Source organism: Ptychodera flava, chromosome 16 (assembly GCF_041260155.1).
Source record: "Ptychodera flava strain L36383 chromosome 16, AS_Pfla_20210202, whole genome shotgun sequence".
In the NCBI taxonomy this organism is placed as follows: domain Eukaryota; kingdom Metazoa; phylum Hemichordata; class Enteropneusta; family Ptychoderidae; genus Ptychodera; species Ptychodera flava.
This window is the reverse complement of record NC_091943.1, coordinates 12,079,314-12,105,023: the sequence shown is the minus strand read 5'-3', so window position 1 is coordinate 12,105,023 and position 25,710 is coordinate 12,079,314. Positions and strand designations below refer to the sequence as shown.

General features: G+C 36.6%; 1 protein-coding gene across 1 annotated transcript; it reads right to left on the bottom strand.

Annotated features, from left to right (window-relative positions):
• Positions 1 to 8,678: 8,678 nt before the first annotated feature.
• LOC139152838 (uncharacterized) lies at positions 8,679 to 23,917 on the bottom strand. The gene is made up of 10 exons (XM_070726192.1): positions 23,460 to 23,917; positions 20,061 to 20,274; positions 19,405 to 19,517; positions 15,867 to 15,987; positions 15,362 to 15,441; positions 14,181 to 14,330; positions 13,503 to 13,686; positions 12,797 to 12,950; positions 11,347 to 11,438; positions 8,679 to 10,910 (listed from the first exon to the last, which is right to left on the bottom strand). The coding sequence occupies exons 1-10, from the start codon at positions 23,750 to 23,752 to the stop codon at positions 10,554 to 10,556; spliced, it is 1,758 nt and encodes a 585-aa protein (XP_070582293.1). The 5' UTR covers positions 23,753 to 23,917; the 3' UTR covers positions 8,679 to 10,553.
• Between the last annotated feature and the right edge of the window lie 1,793 nt (positions 23,918 to 25,710).

Here is a 25,710-nt window from a genome sequence, read left to right as displayed (position 1 = left end):
ATACATATTAGATAAATTGACATTGAGACAAAAATCTACCACGAGAACAGTGCTGTCGACTAAACATATTTGGTTTTGAACATGGAGGTATTTTTTTAGCTCCATGGTTTTGAACTACGCCAGATATAAGGACTAGATGTTACATGACAGCCCAATTGTGCTACCTGCAGTCGACAGTCAAGTTCACGTTTCGCAGCGGCTGCGTTTGTTTGTGGACAACTAAAACATCTATGCTCGCTCGTTGGTCCGTTAACCATAGTTCACAAGGCCGACTGTTACCACAAAATATCGATGACAATTGTACATTTTATAAAACAAGGCAGCCTTATCATAACAGTTTTGTCGAGTTGCACGATCCGTCGTGTATACTCTCTCTCTGAGGCCGGGAGTAGGGCTTCAAATTGTTTCGATGTATATCGTTTTATGACTAAATGTAGCAAAAAATTGCGTTTTTAAGATTTTACGGTATTATTAACTGACGTTTCGCGATGGTTTATCGAGTGTCTGTCAAACTTTTCAGAGTCATTTTAATAACTTAAAGCTTTCAGGGGCGATGACACCCAGCAATCGCTCAGGCAAAACTTTTCGATCAGAAATCATGCATTCATTTCCGCGAGTGGCGACGTGGGCCATTCATGTTGTCTGCAATTTCTATACACTTGATTTTGATAGCAAAATGAGAGCGGCGTTTGTCATACGTATTTTTCCAACGAAATCTTGCTGCAACTCCTCTATTAACCGTTTATGTTTTGAACACATCTATTGAAAATCAAAGCATAGGAAACGGAGTCAGTTTAGGGCTGTATTAGGCCTATAAATTCCAAAAAGTTGAAGTGTAGAACTAGTGAAGTCGTCATATAAAACACCGATATGCTAACATTACCAGGGTTACACTCACTGGACGAGTATTATTATAATATTGTATCGCATTGTTGCACCAAAATCAATCCATTCCATTGCTAGAATCTGCATGCACGGACGTAATTTATACTGATCTGAATATAATTAGCTGCACCGTGCTTTGCGCGCCGATCGCAGGGATTAGACTATAATAGTAAATGTAAAATGTCGCAAAACAAGAATTACTATGTTGCGACATTGTCAACCCCCCTGTCTGGCGTACCATAGCGATCGAATTCCCCACTACCAGGACACGAAGTGCGATCAACTCTGTTGCCCCGCACTCCCTCGGTGGAAAACATTGATATAGATGCATGACATTCAAGTCTGAATCACATGATTCAGAGCCAGTCATCATCTGCATCTGTTACATGTCTTGACGGAGAAATATTCATTACATGTATTTATTCAAAATTCCAGTCGGTCATATGGACCGACATGTTGCTAAAAACTTTCGGCCCGACGAGAAATCTGTCGGTCTCGGACCGTCGGACCGACGTTAATTTCGCACACTGTAATAATTTACAGTGCTCGATGCTATTGGAAGAGCGTTATAAATAGTAACAAAATACAACACAAATTACTTGAAGTACAAAGTAATCAATCTTAAGTAAGACAGTAATTTATGTTATCATATATATATATATATATATATATATATATATATATATATATATATATATATATATATAATATATATATATATATATATATATATATATATATATATATGATAACATAAATTACTATATATGAATTTATATATATAATATGAATATATATATTCATATTATATATATATATATATAGAGAGAGAGAGAGAGAGAGAGAGAGAGAGAGAGAGAGAGAGAGAGAGAGCCAGCCAGATACCTAGATAAAAAATTATAAAATCTGATGAAGACATGTTTTTTCACAGGCCAAATCATTTGTGATGATTTTTTCCTGTTATGATCAACAGTTAATTATGACTATTAATGAATTATTAATATGAATGTTACAGAATAATTTAACTTTTTTTTCTACAAACAATGGCGTCTATTTTGTGTAAATACCTTCTGGAAACCCCATTGTTTTATAATTATGATTGTTAACAAAATTTTGATTATGATATACACATTGTAATCTGCTTATGTAAACAACCCTCTGAAAACCCTTGTTCAGTTCATAATGCAAAAATATACAAGTGACACCATTACTCGTGTTCAGTCTTTGGCGAGAGTTACAGTTTATACACTAAGTAGTAACGTTCGCCATAGGTGATGGTGTCACTTGTATATTTTTGCATACATTATGAACCAAATAAGGGTTTCCAGAGTTGTTTATGTAATCAGATTACAATGTGTAATATATGACTTTATAAATCATAATCATAATTTATTGATAATCATAATTATAACAATAATGGGGTTTCCAGAAGATATTTACACAAAATAGACGACATTGTTCGTAACATTCATATGAATAATTATTGATATTCATAATAAATGTTTGATTATAACAGTAAAAATCAACGAAAATAATGTCTAATTGGCCTGTGGTTTTTTCCTGATAAAGTATCAATATCCTGGCATCTCCATTGTAATTTGATGTTGGATTTTCACTCCAGTGATTATTTGTTCAAGTCAAAAAGGCTTCTTTGAAAGTTCAAAGGTCAAATGAGAAAGCGTCAGTTAGCATTTTGCATGGTCAACAATTTTTTGATTAATTTTGGAATCTTACTGGAATGTTTTATAGAATTCCAATTATTTTCTTAGCGCTTTGTATGATTGCTACGGCGTGTTTTTGGTAAAGAGAGTAAAGTGACTATTATAGGGAACAATGTATCATCTGGTGATTTCCTGACGTTGAGAAAGACTGCGTTTTCTCATAGACTAACTTACTCTTAGGTCCATAGTTTAACAGGGACTTAATTCATATTCTGAAGAAGAGGCTCACAATTTCACAAGGTACTTTTTGCGTTGGTACAAATACTTTTGTCTCAAACTCAACCGAAAAACGTACTAAGGTCGTTCCATGGCAACCGCCTAAATTGTTTATACAAACCTTAAAGAATTTTTCTGTATCTATTGCACAGCCAGAACCTATAAACTTTTCCCACCATCCTGGGTTCTTTTTGTCCTACAAAAGAATCCAGCACAAAAATACCACCAAAACATTTATTGTTTGGGTCTTACGAGACATTAACCATAATAAAGAATGCAAAATGTCCTTTAGTTCCTTAACCCTTGTCACAAATTAGTTTATGCCAATATGATAATATTCAGCTACAGATTGCGACCAATCAAACTGGTGCAGCCAGAATTATTGTCTAGTTTCATGTTGCTAATATATTCAAGTTCAAAACAAGTTTCAATATCGTCTGTGAACTTGCTGGGTACCTGGTCGATTTGCTGCCCAGTTTACGAAAGTAAATCAGATAAATTCTACAAGAAGTATAAAATACTCACCTTAGTAGTTTTAGTGTGTGAACTGAGGGAACGTTCAGATTCCCCAGGTTTCATACGCGATGTCTAGTTCAGGAAGTAGTCCGCCGTTGTATTTTAAATGAAAAGGTTGTTTGTAATTGTAGATTTTCAGTCCGGATATAATCTGCTTATAGACTAGCCCTAAAGAATTACTGAGATATAGGATAGGCGACGATGAGTGACATCAACCGCCATTGTGGTAACTTTTTCAAGTGTATGTATGTATGTGTGTATGTATGTATGTATGTATGTATGTATGTATGTATGTATGTGTGTGCGTGCGTATGCGTATACATTTAGGGTAAGCCTAATTCACGTGCCGCGTGCCAGAAGTAGATGCATTTTCACTCCAATTTAATTCATTGATTCAATTTCATGAATAAATCAACATTCGGGCTTCAACACCGCCTTGTAAATGCATGAACTGGGGACCAGAAAATGACCAGCGAATTCTGTGCATATGCAGAAAAGGACTCGAGAGAAATTATAGGAAGGGAGGGCCAGTATTTTTCAGAATCAAACTGCGCGTAAATTTGTAACATTAAAACTTGATGAATCAAAATTCTGAACATTGATTTTGTAGACCATATGGTAAGGTTGCCAAAGGCGGGAAAATAGAGAAAAACTACAATTATCGGCCAATAGTATTTCACTTTGTCTTTTCGGCATCGACTTTGAGTGTGAATTGCTTCCGACCTAGCGATCACGTGAACGGATAGCGTATCCCGTATGTCTCCATCTGTAGCCAACTTTTATACCTACACGCTGTGTTATTACCGTAACATTTGTTGTTCCGCATTACTTCAATTTACTTTCTGGTAATGAAAACAATGACTGATACCCTTTCCCAAATATCACTGTGATTCACCATCAGTTTGTCACAAAGATCACGGTTTTGCGACAAAGTGCACAATTGTGCCGCTCTTTAGATGCCAATAAGTTTGAATACAATGAGAACACGTCCAGTCGCAAACTTCTCAGCTCTGCGACAACTCGGCTCCAAGACGAAGTCGGCCTCTCTGTGTGTAGAAGTGTCGAAATTGATCAAACTCTAAAGACCTTATTCCATCTAATTAATTTCTATCCCCGACTTTTGTGAGTTTGGCGTAACAAAGTTAGTGTTGAGATGGGTATGGGGTTGTTCACAGTTTAGGCCTACGTGACTGTTCTCTAATTAATATGCAAAATAAATATTTGTCCGCATTTTTAGATTACGCTTTTGAAAATTACGCATGTAAAAATGACGAAAACACATCTTTGTACACGACTACTAGTGTAACAATGAATACTAAGGCTGCGTTCACAAAAAACGGTTGGGGGGGGGGCTGGAGGAATTCAGGGGGTATTCGAAAATTTTGGGGGTAGTGGAGGGGGGATTTGAAAATTTTACTCTACCTGTAGGGGGGACTTTTTGGGTCCCTTTTGAGTTTCACATTTTCCAATTCCAAGTTTTTGTAGGTAATTCAATGAAAAATGAATACCATTTTTTATGCCATCAAAATGTTGTAATGTTAGTAATAATTTAACAAAATCTAGAACCATTTTGTCACATTTCATGACTTTTATCTCGAAAAAATCTAAACGTGTGATTTGTCGTAAAAAACAAACTTGAGCCTTGTAACAGGGCAGAAGCTGCAACTGTTAATGATTTCTGCAATATTTCTATGCAATATAACAACTACAGTTTCTTGCTATCTACCTACAGCATGCTCAAACACACAATATTTAGTTTGTTGACAAAGCCTGTATATATAAATATAAATATGTATTTGGTGATAATTTAATTGGAGTCCAGACTGACAGTCAGTTGTCAGTGATATAAATGCATGGTACACATACACAGGCTGTGATAGCAAGCTGAATACTGGACAATTCAACATGCTGTAGGGAGTAGAACAAGAACGCAGTTGTAAAACTGAACAAAAATATTGCCGAAATTATCAAAGTTAATACAGCTACTGCATACGGTAGTGTCACTACCAGATACTACCCTGCTACTGCAGTCACTGTCACTGCATACCTGAACAGTGACAGAGACAGCTCTGACTCTGATGTACATGGTAGTTTAAGAAGAGTTTTGGTCAAATGACACTCATGACAGTGAAACTCACTTGTACACAAGATCAGACCAGAGAGAAACACATGGAAGGAAACATAGAAATGTTTGAATTCTGGCATATGAGAATAATCAAATATTAAAGAAAAAAGATGGGGTCACCATTCTTGATTTTCTAAATTTTCACACTCTTATTATAAAATGATACAGAAGTAAAACTTTGAATAGCAAAGACTAAAAGAAAAAATATGTGACCAAATGGAATTATTTATATTTTAACCAAATTTGCAATTATCACACCCGAATTTTCAGAGATTAAAACATTTATTTGATGGAATATTTTAACCTTCCGGTATTGTCAATTTTGAGAAGTATCTAATTTATATAGGTCTTGTAGTTTTGAAACAATATTTTGGTAGGTCACTGTGCATTACGGCAATTAGCCAGAATTCACAATTTTCCTACTCTGTCATGATTGCATTTTGTGTGCTCTTCAATAGGAGCAATCGACCTGGCCAGAGTTGGATTAACTCAAGTTGGCTTTTAGACCAATAAATCTAAAAAATTCACTGATGCATTTAAAGAACTTGCCTTGGGAATATGACTATACAAAGTGCTAATACAGGTAGTGTTGAACACCTGTTAGCAGAACGGCGCAATACATGTTTATTTTTTCTGCGCTCACATCCTGTACAAATATGCAGGCCTGTTGGATAGTTGGGGGGACTTGAAAAATTTTGACCATATAGAGGGGGGGGGGCATTTGAAATTTTTTTAGGGGACTTAGGGGGGGATCTGAAAAAAAATAAGATTTCAATCGAGATTCCTCCAGCCCCCCCCCCCTAATCGTTATTTGTGAACGCAGCCTAAAGGCATATTCACGACTCAGAGTACAAGCTGCTAAAATGGCCATGTAAGCAACATTGATAAAATTTGTCCGCATTTCAAGCTGCGAGTCCGATGTCGCGCGCGTACAGCTATATTTAGTAAAAAACCTGTAATCGTGAATAGCGCTATTGTGGTGTTGCCTGAATATACTCTGGGCATGTATAAACTAACGCAATTCCTAGATTCCGTTGTGTGATTGTGTCAGATTTCGTCGAATACGCTTTTTAATTAGGCCCTCCCTCCCTCCGTATAATTTCTCACGAGTCCCTGGCACACGGCACGTGGCACGTGAATTCGGAGTGGGGTGGGAGACGTCAAGTTCAAGTTACGTTTTTTGCTCACGTGTTCACACACGTGAGCATATGTCGTAGCGATGTCTGTCTGTCTGTCTGTCTGTTGGTCCGATATCCTAAAAACGGCTGATCTGATCAAAATCAAATCTGGTACATAGATTCAGTTAGCAAAGGGCAAGAACTAATAAGTTTTTGATGGGTGTGGCTTGCATACTTTTGCTCATTTGCATAATTAATGGTTTTAGAAAAAGAGTATATACATTAAAAACGATTGCACACAATTTGATGAGATTTGCTACAAATGTTGATCACACCAAGACAAGATATATCAGCAGTGGGAACCATTAAGGGGTGACATGAAAGATAGTTGCTAATTTGCATATTTAATGAACTTTCCTAATTAGGGATATATATCTGATTTGACTTGATCAAATTGACTAAACTTGGTATGTATATTGAAGATACTATGATTCAACATTATTGAAAGTTATTAAGCATTTTAACTTCACATAATTCCAAATTTACATATTTAATGAACTTTGCGAATTAGGGATATATATTTGAATTGACTGGACCCAAGCTGATGCTACTTTGATACAACGTTCTTGAAAGTCATTCAATTTTTTTCCTTAGTCAATTCCGAATTTGCATATTTAATAAACTTTCCTAATTAGGGATATTAATCTGTGATATAACATTATTGAAAGTCAAAAGACATTTTTACGTCACCCAATTCCTAATTTGCATATTAAATGAATTTTAATAATGAGGGTTATATATCTGAATTGGCTTGATCAAAGTTGATGAAACTTGCTATGTACATTAAAGATACTATGATACAATATTATTGAAAGTCACTATGCATTTTTTTCTTCAGCCATTTCCTAGTTTGCATTTTCAATGATCTTTTCTAATTACTGGCCCTTGGGGCCATGTAACGCCCGGAACACACAGCACGGTACGCAGGGTGGACAAATTAGATGTCAAACCATATCAGCCACATCTGTAAGAATGGATTTTATGCACTGCCTAAAATTGGCAAGATCCGTCAATTGTTGGACAAACCCACCACTGAAAAGATGCATTAGTCACTTTTCAATTGGATTGATTACTGCAACAGTCTTTTGTATAGTGTTGGGAAATTTCAGCTCGGATGCCTTCAATCACTTCAGAATGCTGCAGCTCGCCTTGTCTCGCGGACTCGAAACTTCGATCATGTCACACCTGTACTCATAGATCTACACTGGCTGGCTGATCTACATTGAAGTAAAAATATGAAGAAAAGCAATGAACTAGCATGGCGGCATCACAATGAAAACCTATTCGCTTAAGGTTATCGTTAAGGTTAGGAACTGGTCAGGTTCTTTGGCTGGGGGTGAGGGAAACACACAGCATCGTACGCAGGGCTAATGTTCTCGCAATAGTGACTAGTAAAATACAATAGAACAGCCCACAGCCGAGCCAATATCATACATCATTTTAGTCCCATTTTCGTAATTAAGGTGATATATCAAGAACTAATGACTCAAGGTTGATGAAACTTGGTACAAATGTTGGTATACCAGAGCTGTAATAGTGTGCAAATACTTTTTTTGCAGTATCATGACAATTAATTGCTTATTTGTATATTTTTTTAATATGGTAGTGAACGACTAGTACAACTACCATGGCGCACTCCATGCTTGTGTTACATATATATTTCACTACAGATATGGCACAAACAAGGATAGGGCTATTTCAAAATGCCATCACATTTCTATATCCAATGTGCACAAATAAATATGTGCCACAATTTTTTGAAAAGACTTTTGAAAATAACAAGTACAAGGATGATATCTGAGTATAGATGATAAAAAAATAACAATACTTCAAAGTTCAAAATGTGAACTGCTACAATCACCAGATGCACCACAGCAGTCACAGCTAAAGTTGTTCACACCACCCTACACTTACTGCACTACCGGTAACAAACTATAACAGCTACCACTCCATATCACCTAGCAGTAGACTAACTTGCAAGAAGGTGACGGTTCATGGAATAATAAGAGTTTTGTCAACAGATATAAATAAACGGGGTTTACATGTAATATATAATTTTGTTTATTTCCTAAAAGATGTCATGACACCTGATTCCAATATTTACAAAAAACTGAAAATTATCATTCGCACTGACTTTTAACTGAAGTTAATAAACATAGCTGTCACTTGGAAAATTACATTGATAGATGACATGTAGATTGAAGAAACTGTGATAGCATAACTTTGAACAGAATCGTTTTCTCTATAGCAAGCAATTTAAAGATTTACCCTTGAAAAGAAAGCTTACTTTTTCATTTGGAAATCAAAGGAAGTAAACATGATATGAATGGCATTATCTGTTACACTTGTAGTTCTGTTCTTGCCATTATATAGTAGTTGCTATGGTGACACTTGTATGATAGGTTTCGCTCCAACTACCAAATCGTATCACTGTCACTGTAGTCTGTCAGGAAATGTTTTTGTTCCTTCACTGCCATATGACAGTATTTATGTCTGTAACAGTTTGATTATGTCACAGAGAGGCTATGACTGGTTAACTGTAACAGTCAAGAAATCCATGACTGTCATAAACAGAGCATAAATCTTATAGTAATTCGACAGTTCAGAGTGTCTTGAAGTCCTGGACTGAGAGTCCTGTCAGATTTTGTAAAGCACAAAATAGGATGAAATATTTGAATTTTAATGATAGCAACTAAGTTATAAGAACAGTGTTGAACAAAATAAAATACAAATTTGAGTGTGACAAACATGAACCTCAATGTATAGAAAGGTGCATGTAATACACAACATACCAAATATGGATAACAATAACATCCCGATATTCATAAATTCTTGAAATATTGAAAATATACTGGAAAACTTTGTCTATCAGTTCAAAAGAAAAGATTCAAATTGTTTGTTTACATTACTATACAGGAATGGTCTACAAAAGAGATTGTGCGTAAAAACTTTAAGAGTTAACATTAAAGGTTCAAAACCAAAATGGCAACTTACATGACTGTTCGTTGGATTGTTCATTTGAAAAAAAAAGAATCATTGTCTGAAACAAACCAAAATTATGACAAAAGAGGAACATGCCATTAATGTCATTTCTATGCTTCAACTTCCTCACTTCTCAATGTCAACATTATACAGAAGCTACAGAAGCTGTTTTCTAAGATTGTTTCTGATTGGACAACTACAGATAAAAGTTTGTTTAAGACTTAGTCAAGCCAATCAAAAGTTTGCTTAGTCTAAATACAGAGATGATTTCTGGATCTGTAAAAACTGCGCTATAAAACTATTTACCTTTATTTTTGCAGAAAAAAAACTTGGGAAGCTTGGTAAATTTTTTGTGACGTGGAATGTACAAAGTTACGGAATTGTTCATTTCGGCATATAAACAAAGGTGTATCAAATTTCCTCTTGTATAATTGGAAGCCTGCTCATACATTGTAAACATTTACCTATTATTTGCATATAAATGAGCCTTAGGGCACCTCCATATTAGGTAGTCCTCATTAATATTCATATTAAAAGGTCATATGTCTTACAGCCCCTGTGTTTAATCAAGCTCTGTCTGATTAAGTTATTCAGATGATACACATTGTACAGTTAAAACCGTTGCATTTATTGTGTTGTGTGAAACAGCGGAAAGTCCAAGTTTACTCCATCTTGATACTATGTGAATGTCTGTGAGGAAAACACACATTTTGAGCACTTTTTAAATTTTGTACTGGGGCTAAGGCACACAGACCAGTGATTTGAGAACTTTGGTAAAGTTTTCCCTGTTCAACAACATGCTTTTCTTTGGCTTTCTGTGACAAATCATTACAAACAGATTCGAGTTACTGTAATATTTGCCTGAGTTCTGGCCTGACCGAAAATCCTGCTCTTATTCATGTGTATGTTCTCAAAAAAGCCAATGATGCCTCAGTTACGGGGGCCTTTCAACAGATAGAAATCATCTTTCTCCTTCCATTGATTCCACACGCCGCCATCACCCATGACGCTTGCATCTGCTGCTTGCGACTGGAACTGCAGTACTCGCAACCTTTCATCCTCTTCCAAGACCCCAATATTTTCACTGTTGAAACTCTCATCCTCTTCCAAGACTCTCCCCTCCTCATCGCTGGGCCTTTGTATCACTGGAGGACTGTGCGGTCCTTTTAGGTAGTATGTATTGTCATTGTCCTTGGATTTCCACTCCTCCCAAACACTTTTCTTCTCTGTTTTCAATTTCTTATCTCTCGTCAATCCTGTTTCCTTCAAGTCAGTTTCCAGATGTCCCTGCCAATGGGGAGAGTTCCGAGTTATTAGAATTTCACACTGACATATGCAAGTGGTACATGAACACCCTTTGATTCAATAGATAATAATTTTGGAAAATCTGTATCAGTGCCTCTACTTTCTCGTTATAAAAGAGCTGTTTGGTGCATGAGAGTCACATAATGTTGGCTTACTGGGATTCACTCTATGCAAAAGTGGCTCAGGTGGCAAAAATAGCAAAGTCAGTTTTGTGAACTGTAACAACGTCTACAAAAATTAACCCTTGAAATCCCATTTTCTGGTGTAGAGCTCATATTTGCCAAAGGGAATAATGTGGCACGTCAAACATTTGGTTAAAGGGTCAAAGTTAAGTTAGAAATATTGCAGTTTTCAGGTCAAACGCTACTCACTGTATGACCAACCTTGGAGAAATAATATTAATCAAGAAAATGGTCACCTTGACAGCGGCTCCAACATTACTCAGATCCAGGAGGAATGTGTCATGACCATAAATGGAATTGATTTCATAGTAAGTGACAGCTTCATTGCCTGCAAAGAAATATCAAAAACTTGGAATGCAAAGCACCGTTTTTTCAGCAAAACAAAACGTGTGTACAATATGAACTGAAAAATTTACAAAACTGACAAAGAAACTAAAGCAACATAGAACACAGCATAAGAATACTGGTGGATTCATACAGAACTATAAATGCAACATGAAGAAACATTTGAGTTTATTTGGGGTCCAAGCCTTGCGGCTTGGGCCCCTATTGGTTTTACTGGAGTTCAATATTCTTCTTCTTCTTCCTCATCTTCTTCTTCTACTGTCACTTTTTTGTCACTCTTGATCTCAGAAACAGCTTTACATAAACTTCTCAAACTTGGAGAGCTTATAGGTACTTATGGGTACTCGTGCATATTATCCTTAAAATTTTGATTGGTCATGTGACCTGGCGGCCATATTGGATTTTCCGAAAACCTAAAAATGGCTTTTCCTGCTGACCTAGGGGTCTAGTCAATTTGAAATTTTTTATATAGCAAGCATGACCTAAGGTCTTAAGAATTGGCAAATAAAATTGCATGCGGTCACATGACCTTGGCCGCCATATTGGATTTTCGAAAAATATCATTTTAATCTTTAAAATCTTCTTCTCCAGAACCAACACACTGATTGAGCTGAAATTTTGCTCATGTCATCCTTAGAGTGATCTCTTTCAAGTTTGCGAAAGACGTTTGGATCAGTAACGTCATTTGGCCGCCATATTGGATTCTCGAAAAATACCTATTTAATCTTCAAAATCTTCATCTCAACAACTAACAAACTGATTGAGCTGAAATTTTACTCATGTCATCCTTAGAGTGATCTCTTTCAAGTTTGCGAAAGACGTTTGGATCGGTCACGTGATTTGGCCGCCATATTGGATTCTCGAAAAATACCGATTTAATCTTCAAAAATCTTCTTCTCCAGAACTAACACACTGATTGAGCTGAAATTTTACTCATGTCATCCTTAGAGTGGTCTCTTTCAAGGTTGCGAAAGACATTTGGATCGGTCACGTGATTTGGCCGCCATATTGGATTTTCGAAAAATACCAATTTAATCTTTAAAAATCTTCTTCTCCAGAAGTAAAACACCAGTTGAGCTGAAATTTTACTCATGTCATCCTTAGGCTGATCTCTTTCAAGTTTGTAAAAGACATTTGGATCGGTCACGTGATTAACCGCTTGGGCCCCGCCAACGCTGCTTGCAGCTTTAATTTTTGTTTATAGCTTTAAGAAGGTAAAACACATTAACCTATTCGTCCAAATTTCCTGTTTACAGGTCTACAATTACATCATTGATAAAAATGAGTTTGGGCAAAACCATTGTGACAAATGGGTTAAATTACCATGAGGGACTAGCTCACCTGTTTCCTTCAGGATGTCAGCCAACTCTCTTTGCTGCCAGACTGGATATAAAATGTCTGTCTGTACTCCCAGTATCATGATTGGACACTTTATCCTGGAAAGTCCAGCATGCATAGAGGAAAACCCCTCTGCCATATCAAACATGTCCACTGCCTGATGGAAATAAAATTAAGATGGAGAGAGACAATAGTGAACATGAGTAGACACATAGACAGCATTTTACATTCACTGCTTAGATAAAATGGGAAATTGTTAGGGTATGGGTCAAGGCTAAAATGCTTAGTTAAAGGGGAGGGTCATTTATCAGCTTTATCTAAAAGTAAATTAACCAACTTCATAAATATTTCAATGGAAAACAAATTAAGGGCCAACACCATATAACTACCAAATGTCAACAAGTACTACTGCAACAGCCAGGGATTGAGACAGTGCCTCTTTAAAGATGCCTCCAGGGAAAATTAAAGTTGCAGGTCATTTATTAACTAATACAAAATGATGCGTTTTAGCTTGCAATAGGTAGGGATAATTTGATATTGACCTTAAGTTCTCTAACATGAAAAGATCTCGCTGTGATGCAACATGGAAATGTTAGCCACTTTTGTTATGCAAATAAGTTCACCTGTGGATGTTGCATACACCTTTCCTATAGCACCATGCAACACTTCTTGAAGTGTACAAACTCTTCCTATTCATAGTAATTCTTACCTTTGAAATGTACAGCAGTGAGTTTGGGTCGTACTTTTCAGCAAAACTTTCTCCCTGATAATCCAGGTAGCTTTCAATCAAGAAGTACGGACACAAACTTGGGTTCTCCCCGGAATCAATCTTCTTCCTCCCGAATCTGTGTTCCCATTCAGGGCCACTCCGAAAACCTATTGTTGCAATCTCTCTGCAGAAATAGAAGATGCCTTGTTAGCCGATAACTTCTCACGATGTGGGTACAGTCTGAAATTCTACTACCTAATATTAGCTGTTTTATTTACAACAAAACTACTGTCAATGACATTTTCGAACATATTCTCAATTACGACGCATGTGGAAAAAGCAGATATTTGCAGTTAGATGCATGCCAAAACTGGAACTTTTACACCATATCTCCACTTGAAATCCTCCACTACATGCACTTGTACCTTAAATGCTTGCACTATAGTGAATTACATGTACTATTTATACTGTTTGGTGGAGGGACTGTGTACTTAGTGCCTGGAAACTCCGATGAGATCGCTATACCTGCTCATGACAAGTTTGGTGGTGAAATTTTGTGGCAAGTAACATATTGTAGTAGCCATGGAGTTTAAAGGTTACTGACAAAACTTTTCATCGTAAGTTTCAGAGTAAACCTGATGAAAGATGATTTGTTAAACTACGATGACACTGACTGACCTTGCTAATTTCATGCCCATTTTAGGATAGGTGCCTTTGTAATAATGGCCTTTGTTCCAGTTGGGATCTGTCATGATGCAACGTCTTTGTAAATACCGCAGTGCGATGGAGGACGGGTGTGAACGCGCTGCTCCTGATATGGAAATTACCCTGAAGGACAGAAAACAAAAGTGGCAAAAAAGTGAACAATGCTACACTCAGTGCATTTTTGTCCATGAAACTTCAGCCCTTTCAAAGCCTAACTATACTTGGGAGTATCGTTTTCTGTGTCACAGTTGGAGTCAAATTACAGAATGTCAACTAGCAAGGAATCTATAGTGACCTTACAAATGCAAGACTATAGTCTGGTCAACACTCAAGTCTGTCCCTCCCTCCCACTGAAGAGGTATCTTTTAAACATAAATTACAATTATTAACCTTTATATCTAAAGGTTTCGTGGTATTCGTAAAGCTCCTTTTGCTCAAACATTTGTTGTATTTCTCCAGTATTTTTGTTCTGTTTTGTGTTCTACTCCAAAACGATCAAGATGAAGTACGTTGACAGTATTGTCATTCAGCCTGTGTTCATAGTATGTCAAGTGTTCTCATTGAACACTGGACTTAAATCTGGATTTAAAATCATTTCCAGTTTCACTTGTCACTGATATTGAACATTTATGTGATGCACCAGTTCGCACATTGAAATTGAAAGACTTACACTTTTGCTCAAATTTTCCCAAAAGGAAACTTTTAAACAACCAGTCCCTTTAGAAATCATAAATAAAATTCTGGCATCATTGTGCCTTTTGATAGTAGAGAAACAAATTACCTAAAAATTACCAATATTTTAAATTCAAAATGGCTGCCATCCCTGTCATGAGGAGAAATTAAATTCTTTTGGTTTTCAAAAGAATAATACTGTGAAAAACTTCATTTACTCCAGAGCTTCAAAATGAGCCCACACAAAAAGTTGACCAGATAAGTATTGTAAAACTTTGAGACTCAAAATATATCTTTGAGGCCAATATTATGCATAAAACTTGCACAACTACCACTTACATATATTGGAAAGTCTGACATTCTGTTTATCAAAACACTTAAGGGAGTGGTAAAAGAGTGTGTATATGTTTTATATAACACAATTATAATGAACATATTTTCAAAGGTTCCCAGTGCTGTATCCTTTCAACATTTCATCTCACCTGCAAACCCTGTCTTGATCAAGAGCTGCTAACAACAGTGATGTCATCGCACCCAGAGATGAACCAATAGATGCATGAACCTGATTAAAATAATGGAAAAAAGACAATGCAGAACAAAAAAATCAGATTAAAAAATGCAGAGTCATGATTGTGATAACAGTGAATGGTAAGAGATTACAGAAGGAGTATGTAATCTGTTGAAATGAATATTTCTTATTAAATATTTTCATTTTGAAGTTTCAGTATGACCTAGGAACCAAACCAAATAACAGGATAAAATAATTTCCTTACATCATGCACTGTTAAATTTTCTTACACCATTCAGCAGACTGTATTTAAAACTACTGAATTTGCAATTTGTTTTCAGTATCAAATCAAAGATACCTTATGCAAACAAACATACGAACTTTAGTTTTTAGAAGAGCGAGGTTTGATAAAACCCAGGTCAATGACCGTCCTTGTAAGTTGAATAATCTTCTTGTTTAATCCGGCTATATACTTGTACCTTTTCTATCCCAAGGTGATCCAACAGAAGAAACTGTGTGTTGACCATGTCTTCCACTGATATTATTGGGAATGTTGTACCATATTCCTCACCAGTTAACGGATTTATGGATGATGGACCCCTTTTAAATAAAAAGTTTTGGTAACGTAATCATTGATGCTTTGGACGTATTGTTTGATCAGGAGCAAAGAAACAGTAACCTAAATTATACGGTAGTCTTTGTCTATACAATTTTCACCAGTACAAGAATCTTGTACTTGAAAAATTATTATTTATTCGTTGAATTAAATGAGTCACTGAGTAAAAACATATCCTTGAATTCAAGAACTTTTACGTTTTGCAAGTACTGGTAAAAGACTGGCTATATGAAAAGTTCCAAAACTCTCTATATTGACTCAGAGAATGACATTGTAAAATGTCCAAGCTTGATCAGAGAATAAAGTTTAAGGTCAATGGCCAGAGCTAGGGCATACTTGTTGCAAAACTGCATGTGTTTGCACAGTTGTTATGAAAAGACAACCAAACTGATGAGAAAACATTGAGTTAAAGGGGAAGTTCACCAAGGATGATTTTTACATATGTGCTAGCTTTGTGGTCACTTACCCCGGAAAAGCTATTTTCGCCATTTATAACTCGCAAGATTTTTTACAAAAAACGCTAGACATAGTACAGGAAGTTGCCCATGTAATTTGAATCATGGGAAAAAAGCGCCAAGCTTGTAGCTTGCATAATGTGATATGGAAGGGACCATTTTCCCATGGGTATTGCATTGTCCACTCACTCATGCTTAAAGCAGGCTGTGCGTATTTACATAACTTTTGTTTATACTGAGTATCCTTGCATAAACGATGATTTACTTATAATAAACTGTCCATTGTCAGATTTTGTGTCGCTGTTTACTACCGTGTTACTGTGAGTGGACAATGAGGGGGCCATACCCGTCCGGAGATGGTCCCTTCCATATCACATTATGCAAGCTCCAAGCTTGGAGCTTTTTTCCCCATGATTCAAATTACATGGGCAACTTCCTGTACTATTTTTATCGTTTTTGTAAAAAATCTTGCGAGTTATAAATGGTGAAAATAGTGTTTCCTGGGTAAATGACCACAGAGCTACCACATATGTAAAAATCATCCTTGGTGAACTTCCCCTTTAATAATGAAGATAAATGCAGATTTTTGGCATGTGTTCCTCTTTGTAAATATACTACATCTACTCAGATATGCACTTTCTAACCAAAACATATTTTGTTGGTGGCCCGAGAGTAAATTTGGGCAATGTAACATCGTTGAAATCATGCTAGACTTTAGACTCTACTTAGGAATTTTGCAAGATTTGGTTATGAGCCAAACAGAACAGAATTTAAGGTACGCTGGTTAAAAAACAAGTGACCTAGTGGCTGCTATACATTATGTAGTAAATAACTATTTGTGACATATATGTTGGTATAGAGTGTGGACATCTTTGATAGCTCATTTCAGTGGCCTGACCAAAAATGGTAAAAATAGCTGCAAAAATACAAAATTGAAGATTCATCAAAATTTGAACATATCACATTAAAATCATCCCTGAGAACATGTCAACCAAAGCTAAGAGTATGTTTTGACCAATAGTGCAAAAATTGCCCAAAAATACAAAATTGCAGGATTTTATCATGGTTTCAATACATCATAAATAAGATAACCCCTAGGAACCTCTACACAAAATATCAAAACTATCAGATGACCAGCTTTTGAGAGACAAATTTTTTGACCAAAAATGTGCTAAAAATTGCCCCAAAATGCAAACTTGCAGATTTAATCATAATATCAATATATCTCATTTACTCTATTTGTAGGAACCTGAATACCAAATATCAAAGCTATCAGACCAGCAGTTTTTGATTAACAAATTTTTTGACCAAAAACAACAAAATTAACCCAAAAATATAAAATGGCAGATTTCACCGTAATTTCAACACATCAAAAATTAAACAAACCCTCAGAACCTGTATACTAAATATAAAAGCTATCAGATGAGCAAATTTGGAGAAACAGATTTTTTGACAAAAATTACAAAAAAATTAGCAAAAACTAAACTCTGCTTGCAGCCAGACAAGATTGAATATTAAGTGAAACATTTTATGGTCTGTACCACAAAAGCAAGTTCAGTGTACAACTCTCACTGTGCATGGCTGAACACACACTGTTACATAAAGTTTGGACGTCATGCAAGTTTTTGTAATGATATCATAATTGCCGGTTTTTCATAGAGATAAGGGTAGCTAGCAGCTTTCCCTTACAGTGTTGCCATGTTTATTTTCTCATAGGACAGTAAGTCAGAATAGGAAAAATCCATTCTGTCTAGAGGTCACAAATGAAATATCACTTTGCTTTAAGGTGGTTGGAAAGGCTATTTTTGCACCAATTCTTTTCTCAGAGTTAATGTCAAGTTTCAAGTGTTAGAATCAAGATATTTAGTTCAAATTTTTAGGATAACTCCCTTAGTTAATATTTTCTCCAAAGAATATAAAAATTGTATATTTACAGCCATGATTTTGAAATATGACACCAGTAAATATTAAAATTTAATTTTTCATATTTTTTTTACATATTTGAATTTAATAATAATTGGATAGTATTAATATTACCAAATTAGTTATAAATATGTTGACACTATTTATTGTAAGATTTGTACGGCAGGATTTGTAAATAAAATTTGTTTTTATGATTTTACATGGGTTTATATATCAAAAAATTATTAAAAATTCTTTCAAATTTCAAAATGTGATTTTTCAAAAAGTACTTCAAATACAGGAAAATTGTGCCGTACACATCTTATCTGTAACCTTGTTAATAGGCTGTAAAAATTCCATGTCCATATCTCATTTCAAAGTTGGATTAAATTGGTATACAATTATGTAGGAAAACTGTTATTCTGTCAAAAATGTTGAAAACAAGCCATATTTGCACCCCTCTTTTGAAGTCAAAGAGCAGTCTTTTTGGTTAATCTCACTTTTGACACGTCTTTGACACTAAAAGAATCTAAAAATGCATTTACATTAGCAGTCACTCACTCTGAATGCCAGCACCGCCTTGTCAAACTTTCCTGAAAAACAGCAAATAATGACTTTCCCTTTTCAAACATTTTATTAAAAGCTAGGGGACCTCTACCATAGTTAATACACTAAGGACTCCCCAACTTCTTCTTATTTGGTCAGTTTTTCTGAAGTTTTAACAGGCTATAACTCTGCAATGCCTTTGTGCCCAAATGTCTAGTTTTTTTTATTCCACAGAGAATGTTGACTACTTTTATATTTTAATAGTTTTGTTGAAATTTATAACTGACGCTCTAGCCTTTCCAACCACCTTAAGCCAACAGGTAGTTTTTGACACTTTTACAGATATGTACCATTGTCATTTTTTACCCTGAGTGACTTTCTGCAAGCATTCAATGTTTTCTTGATACAAAAAAGGTCGACTTTGTCTCTTTAAAATTGTCTTGTCTGATTTTAACTGTTGAGATTCTTTTTCTCTCCATCTAGATCTGCTGTACTTACGTTGTTCCATAGCAGCCTCCAAAATTGCTGGTACAAATCACAAAGAATTTGTCAGTGTCTACAGCACAACCTGGACCAATAAATTTCTCCCACCAACCAGGATTTCTGTTGTCCTGCAAAAAACGTAAGACACCTCTCAGGACGTGGCCTTTTAAAAACTTATTTTCCTTTGCTAAAATGCAGAAGACCAGTGTGTTTCATTATGAAACAGAGGAAAACAGGATTTTACATCAATATTTTTGTTAAAGATCAGAAATTCAGTTATTTCACATAGTTAACACAGAGATGGCAGCCATTTTTGAATAGCAAGTGTTTAAGGCAGTTTATGCTTCTCTGAATCTTCTTGGTGAAAATTGTAAATATGCTACAAGCTCTTGGAAAGGTAATATGTAGTATTTGGGGAAGGTAAAAGTTATTGTTTTACAAGGAGGGTCCCATTAAATGAAATTGGATCCCTCTCAGTGGTCCCCCCATTAAAATTCTTCTGTCCCTCACGATTTTAAACATCTTTTTTGGACATTTTCCTAGCTTTCCTGAACTGAAATAGCTATTCTTGTTGCATGTTTTCCATATTTTAACCTTTTGCTTCATTATACCATTGTCTTACAGAATTTCAAAATTTTGTACAAGTAGATGACCATATGTTGAACACAAACCTTGTGACTTTTAGCATGAGAGCTGGCTGACAACCCAGCGTGTATAAGTACAGCATTGTCTTTGTTTGCGTTGAGTTCTCCCCAAGTTTCATATGCAATATCTAATTCTGGAAGAACTCCATTGTTGTATTTCAAATGGAAAGGTTTTCTGTATTTGTAAGTTTTGAATCCAGAGACGATCTTCTGGTAGGCTGGTTCCGGACCAGATGAGTCACTGAAAATGTAGAAAAAAATACTGTTGAATGTAGATGAAGAAATATGAAACAGTATCCATGACAGAATTACACCGCCCTATGGGATATATGCCACGGTAAATATTGCTACTGCATGCCTGGTCAATATGAGAATTTCCTTTCCACTGATTGGCTGGCCAAGGACATGATTGGCACAGTCCAAATGCAAGTATATTATTGTTGCAGGTCAATACTACCTGTTTAGAGTAATTCATAACTGGAATATATAGTCAATGTTATCGCCCACTGCTACTGGTTGCCAGGCAATTTACATAATTCCATATTGCCTCAATACACTATCAGCATTATCAGCATGTCAATATTGCCACTGCTTGACCAGTCAACAAGCATTGGTATTACTGTTAGCCTAGTAAATTATTATCAGCTATATGTTTACATGAAGCTGGGTATATTACCAACTGTTTAGCTTTATAATTATTATTGCTGAAAATGAGGTCTGATATCAATTAAGTGTTCACCAATGTTACAATTTATCCACACTGGTAGGTTAAAGTATCTTTATAGCCTGAATATACTGCTGTCTTTTTGCAGTGCTAATGGCATGAGAATGTACAGCTATAAGCTACAATACCAATCACATTAAATTATTGATCTGGTTAAGTGGTTAGCGATTATCCCATGCTACTGTATAAATGTTCATTTGCCTGGTATATATTTTTAATTTGAAGTAATTTTATTGTCAATATTTAACCTCAGTAGAGCTTACATTTCAACACTATGCACACACACACAATTCCCTAGCTGTTTTGCATAACTGTTAATGGATGCCTGGATCTGTGAATAACACAAAAAGGACATCCGAGTGATATTGTCTGGGGCAGGAGTCCATGGTTCAGTGCCCCCAGACTCCTAAGCAAGTTTAAAGTACGGTTTGCCTTGACCATTGACTGTCTCTCAGAGTCTGTTCCATTTCTATTTGTTTGGTGAATGAGTATCGTATATTTGCACATTTCAGAGCAGTTATGGCATATATCTTAGGGACGCAGTGCAAATGCTATACTTTAGATCATGTTTTCATTAAATTTGTTCTGTAAAATGTGTATATTTATGTGTTCATCACAATAAAGGTATGATAAAATACCAGGTATTAAATTAGGCTTGCAGATATACCACACCTGTGTGTAATGTGTAATACGTTATTATTGACAAATGAAATTGCTGTACGGACTAGAATTCAATTATCAGCCATAAATGGAGTTATAAAAGATACGTATAACCATACATGGAGTTTGTGCATCAATAATGCAAATAGGTGCATGCATTTAAAAAATACACATTTTTTTCCTTCGGTGAGTGTAAAAGTCTGACAATCATGTGACTCTGAAGTATAACATGTGATGGCTGTATGCTCGACAGCGTATTCAGTGATTGTGTAGGGTCCAATTTTTTGACACGGGGGCTACTTCAAATCTTTATATTTGATGAGTAAAGGACAAGACTTTATAATGCAAGTTAATAACTGACATGATACTGTATCAAATGAATAATTAAGTCTAGGACCTCTCTTGGTTGCAGTATGCACTATACCCTTCCACCTAGTAGTGTATACCGTAAACCAAAGAGAGGTCCTTCACTTTTGAATAACTTAATAAACCATTTTTGTGTCTGTTTTGTAACAAAATTTTGTATTTGCATCAGTATCTTGAGGCAAACATCATGACGCGTAGGGTTATTCAACTTTTGCAGTGTCACGCTGACACGCACATGATGCATGTTGTCCACAGCACTGTATTAATTTTTGTTAATCAATAAAGTTCATCACGTTTACAATTACACCTGTGAACTTTTAAACTTTTAGATGTAAAAAATATTGCCATGATTTTTCGATAATATCAGGATGTTTCTCTGATTAAACCATACGGTCCACAAAACGAGTTTTGCAATATATTCCAAGTGAGTTGGGGCATTGATTGGCTATCGCAGACTTTAAAATGCAGCGGTACACGTGACCGATGGGTGCTTGGAGAGTGATGCAGCACCAGGTTCAAAGGTGACTTTCTGGACGTGCTGAATGTCATGCTGTCACAGAGCAGTCAGTGTCCTGATCATGGGGATACTCACTATATGCAGACCTGCAGCTAGCATTGTGCTGCCAGACAAATCTTTGTGAATACAAAAAGTGTTTATCGATACACTTCCGATCCACATCTAGGACAGTCTGCCGATAGACTGGAAACGTGAACAGCAATTTAATACTGGTTGTATTGCCTTTTGTACCGTGTATGATTTCATAGCCAGTATGCGTGCCTGAAATAATTAATTATTTATGCCAACGGCTGGAAGGGTAGAACCTTGAAGAGACAATGTCGGCGCAATCGTTTGTAACTTTTTTTTCATTATTTGACAAGTCACTGACATGTCTTTAAAATAGAACCTTCTAAATAGAACCTTGAGACATTGAATAGTCGAAGACACAAAATTTGCCATCACTTCAACCAAGGAAGAGGAAAAGAGACGCTTTAACTGTGTAGTGTACACATCATTTGAAACTGGCATCTGAAATTCTGATGATGAAGATAATTTTACAGTTACTCGCAGAGCACCATTGTACTGCAACACCAGCAGAACTGAGCAACGTGTACATCGTTTCAATTTTCATAACATGATTCTAAATTTTACTCCAAACTTTGGCCCTGTGTCGTAACGACAGTAAGTAACTTCAACTTTTTTGTTTGGTATGGCGTTTAACTTCCTAAAATTCTTGAAGCAAGCGTAAGCACCTCCCCCCCCCCCCCCCCCCCCCGGCCACACACACAAAATACTCATTTACAAAACCACGGACACTGCACTGAGGCTTAGCACTATTATGAATCACGGATGATGGAGAGGATCAACCTTGCCTGTCAGCCGTTCCTTGCAAAAAAGTTTGAAAGCATCCTACGTTCCGCTAATATGTCGCCTAGTACCAATAGGACTGGCTGGCTGACTTACAAGTCTTTCGCTAGATAGAAGGCTGGGATGAACACAAGTACATATATGTTGAACTTATTGTCGAGAGTTTCGGGAAAACATACGTAAATAACACTATGTCATCCGCGGGCGCGGCGAGTGGTTCACTTTCCGTACGTACAATCACGGGGCTTAGGATAGGGCTGTACGAAAAGTGACCCAAGCGCCTGCAGCCTGTATCGATATTGGCACTTACTGTCTGAGGAGACATGGAAATGTCGTTTCCAAACCGCGAAATAGCCGTTCTTCCTCCTCCTTGTAGTCCGGCAGCTCAATCTGAGGCAAATGCATCGACTCCGGTTCACCGCCTCTCGACGACCCGCTGTGGGCCACAGCTGTTTGACTGATATGCCGTGCAGTGGTCCTTGCGTCTGCGTACCGTGAAGTTATTGCATCATGTTTTCCAGCGTTATTCGCGGTGCTGCCAGCACGGGTCACTTTTGACAGCTTTTCGAGCAGTCTCCGGGAAAAGACACGTGAGGTAGACATAGCTGTTATACTTTACAGTCATAAAGTAACGTTCAGCCACTTCGGTCGTGCCCGGACGGTCGGTCGTCAACTCAGTGCCGACTCATGGTGCGCGTCCGCGATTGATATATTGTTTACATTCATTCACCGAATTCAGAGGATCCACCAATCCCGATGCTGCTGTGAGCCACAGGGCAGTGCAAGCAGCTTTCAAAGGCAGTGACGTTCCTGCTTGAGGTTTATAACACAACCTGTTTGTAACAAATGGCGCCCAACAGTGCCCCACCTTAAAGGGACAAAGTCGGCCATTTTTCATGAATTTTGTTTGATATGAGATACTACTTGTATTGTTTGACACATTGAAAGATACTTAATAAATGGGTGACCATGGCCTGTTTTATACAAATTAAATAGTACTGCGAAAATGAATGAGACAAATTAAATAGTACTGCGAAAATGAATGAATGGTCATGACCATTACTTCATTTTCTCGATGGTTTCATGTATCATGTCTAAAATCGGGGTCGAATATATGCATGGTCAAGCATTATTCAGTATCTTTCAACATGTCAAACAATATAAGTAGTATCTCGTATCAAACAAAATTCATGAAAATGTCCCTGTTTTCTCCCTTTATTTCAATAAGCTTATTCATTGTCTTTTATAGAATCATTTATAGCACTCAGAGCTGTTGCATTTTTCTCTGTACTCTGCCCCTTCCTCAGCCATATTCATTGTTGCTGTGTATGCGAATTCATGTTGCACCATCCATAAACAGGGTAAGAGAAGCTGATAATTGTTGTATCATATGTTTTACACATGCCTTAAAGGTACACAGTCACATTTAATCTGAATATGCCTATATATGGTCAAAGGGGTGTTCCTTGGTATTCAAAACGCCCATGTGAGGGCGTTGTTTTTAAAAAGTGGCCACCCACTTAAAATCTGTGATTGGTTAGATTTTCTCTTTCCATGGTAACTGTTGCAAAATTGGAACAGGTGACAGTATACCTTTAATGTCTTGCAATATAACAAAAGTTAGACACATGGGGAACACTCTGTACGAGTCTATATCCTGCAGTTTTGGAACTGAGAGTGCATTGTGCTGATTTTTTTCACACAATTTCTCTTTTAATCCCATTGGTCAAATGACTTATATTATCATATATGGACTGCTTTCATATTAACAGTTTGTCGAGGTCTGAAAGCGGCTGCGTAGGACTTAGATTAGGGAATGATTCCTATAACGCTCATTTTATTGAACTCTTCACTTTGTTGAACTAATACTGCTTGCTAGACCCTGTGGTACCATAGCTCTTCCAGAAGGAAACCCCTTTGACCTTGCGTATATCAACAATGATGCAACACCTAGAACACTCTATATGGAGTGCGCCATATCGTAGGGGGGGATATCATTTTGTTGAAGACATCCAAAATAGAACAAATATGCCGTAGCGCTGCTTAATCATTCATTGCCCAGCCGTTTGATACATCTCGACTATGTCCGTCAAAATTGATACGGCTACTTGCTGTCTTTCGACTCCCACTGAAACGATATGTTGAAACCGTTTCGTCGCCAAGGAATTTTGCATAGTCACGATGAATTCGTGTACCGTACAGGAAGCTTCCATTTAGTGTAGGGGAGTGGCTGGACGTAAAGAAAGGCGATTGAATTTTTGGGTTGTCGACTTCGTTTGAATGACTCATTGTTCTCAGACAATTTTGCCTTTTTTCGAATCTTCTTTAAGTCATTTTGTCGCTATTTCGTACATTCTGTGTTAGACCTACCCTGCGTTGAGATATCAGGGACTTTTGATATGCAATCTTCGAAACCGGAAACTTTGGACACGCGGATATGATATAATAACACGTGCGGTTCACGTGTACGGTGTATTGTACTTTTTCAAAATCACATCATCACATTTCAAAGACAGGGTAGTCGAGATACACAATTACAATAAACTTCATCACTTTCTCTG

Excerpts from the sequence above, each read along its gene's own strand:
- LOC139152838 (XM_070726192.1), bottom strand. The coding sequence starts at position 23,752 with ATGTCTACCTCACGTGTCTTTTCCCGGAGACTGCTCGAAAAGCTGTCA. Across the intron at positions 19,518-20,060 it reads CTCATGCTAAAAGTCACAAG|GACAACAGAAATCCTGGTTG; the intron begins GTTTGTGTTCAA and ends CGTTTTTTGCAG. Across the intron at positions 15,988-19,404 it reads GGAGGCTGCTATGGAACAAC|GGGTCCATCATCCATAAATC; the intron begins GTAAGTACAGCA and ends TTTATTTAAAAG.